The sequence below is a fragment of the Chaetura pelagica genome, unplaced genomic scaffold (genome assembly GCF_000747805.2).
Source record: "Chaetura pelagica isolate M959 unplaced genomic scaffold, ChaPel_1.0 scaffold207, whole genome shotgun sequence".
NCBI classification, from domain to species: domain Eukaryota; kingdom Metazoa; phylum Chordata; class Aves; order Apodiformes; family Apodidae; genus Chaetura; species Chaetura pelagica.
Window position 1 is genome coordinate 2728197 of NW_009953929.1, and position 903 is coordinate 2729099.

The 903-nt window shown below is 35.0% G+C and overlaps 1 protein-coding gene across 1 annotated transcript in view; it reads left to right on the forward strand.

Moving 5' to 3' along the window:
* Positions 1 to 839: 839 nt before the first annotated feature.
* The window catches only part of RHBDD1 (rhomboid domain containing 1), a 28039-nt gene continuing 27975 nt past the window's right edge, over positions 840 to 903 (forward strand). The window contains exon 1 of the mRNA XM_010001662.1: positions 840 to 897. Coding sequence (XP_009999964.1) covers positions 840 to 897 — 58 coding nt within the window. The remainder of the gene's footprint in view (positions 898 to 903) is intronic.

The window sequence follows — 903 nt, forward strand, 5'->3', positions numbered from 1 at the left end:
ACAATTTGAATAATGTCACTTCTTATAGTTACATGTGTGAACTAGCATGGAAGTATATGCTTCTCTCACTTATGTCTAAGTGGAGAAGGTAGGCTGGCCCCTAGTTGATATTATTTGTTCAGTCCTGTGCATGCTTCATAGCTCCTTATGCTGTTAAAGGATAACACCATTCAAAGGTGATTTCCTTCTTTTCCATGTGTTCACTTTGTGTGGTGCAGCCCAATCAAATTGGTAATGATACTCTGAATACCTAAAGAAAAATGTTTGGTGCAGCGTTTGCAGGGATACCAACAGTCTGTAGAAATGTAAAGTTTAGTAAATCCTGATAGACATAATGTAGAATATTAAATGTTTCATCTTGAGCTGCTGCCCTTTTTTCTGTTTAAAGGTTTAATTTTTTTTCCTGCTGTCTTCCAGAGGAATTTGATTGTTGCTTGTTTATCTAAAAAATGTTTACAGAGGAAGCATTTGATGGGATGAATTGGAAGGGAGTTTAAACTAAATAAAATGTTCAGCTTATTCTAACTATTTTACAATATACTGGAAAACAAGGTGCATGGGGTGTTGAGAATTTTGTATATATCAAGACATTTCAGCAAGCTTCATTAGAAACCTGCTAGTGAAGTTTTGAGCAGCGTTTTGCTGACTTTGCATAGCTGATACTTCGGTATGAAATAATGCATTGTGTATCTTCAATAGTTCATCCTAGAGTTCATCCTTACATGTATAATTGGTAATCTTTTTTTTCTTTCAGGATTTTCAAAATTTGTCTGGTTTTGAATTCACACAGATGCCTAGAAATTGGAATAACCTTCATATTTCTTGAATAAGAAGCAATAATGCAGAGAAGGCAGGGAAGAGTCAATGCTGGACTGTTTTTGTTGCTCTATCAGATTTCTCAAG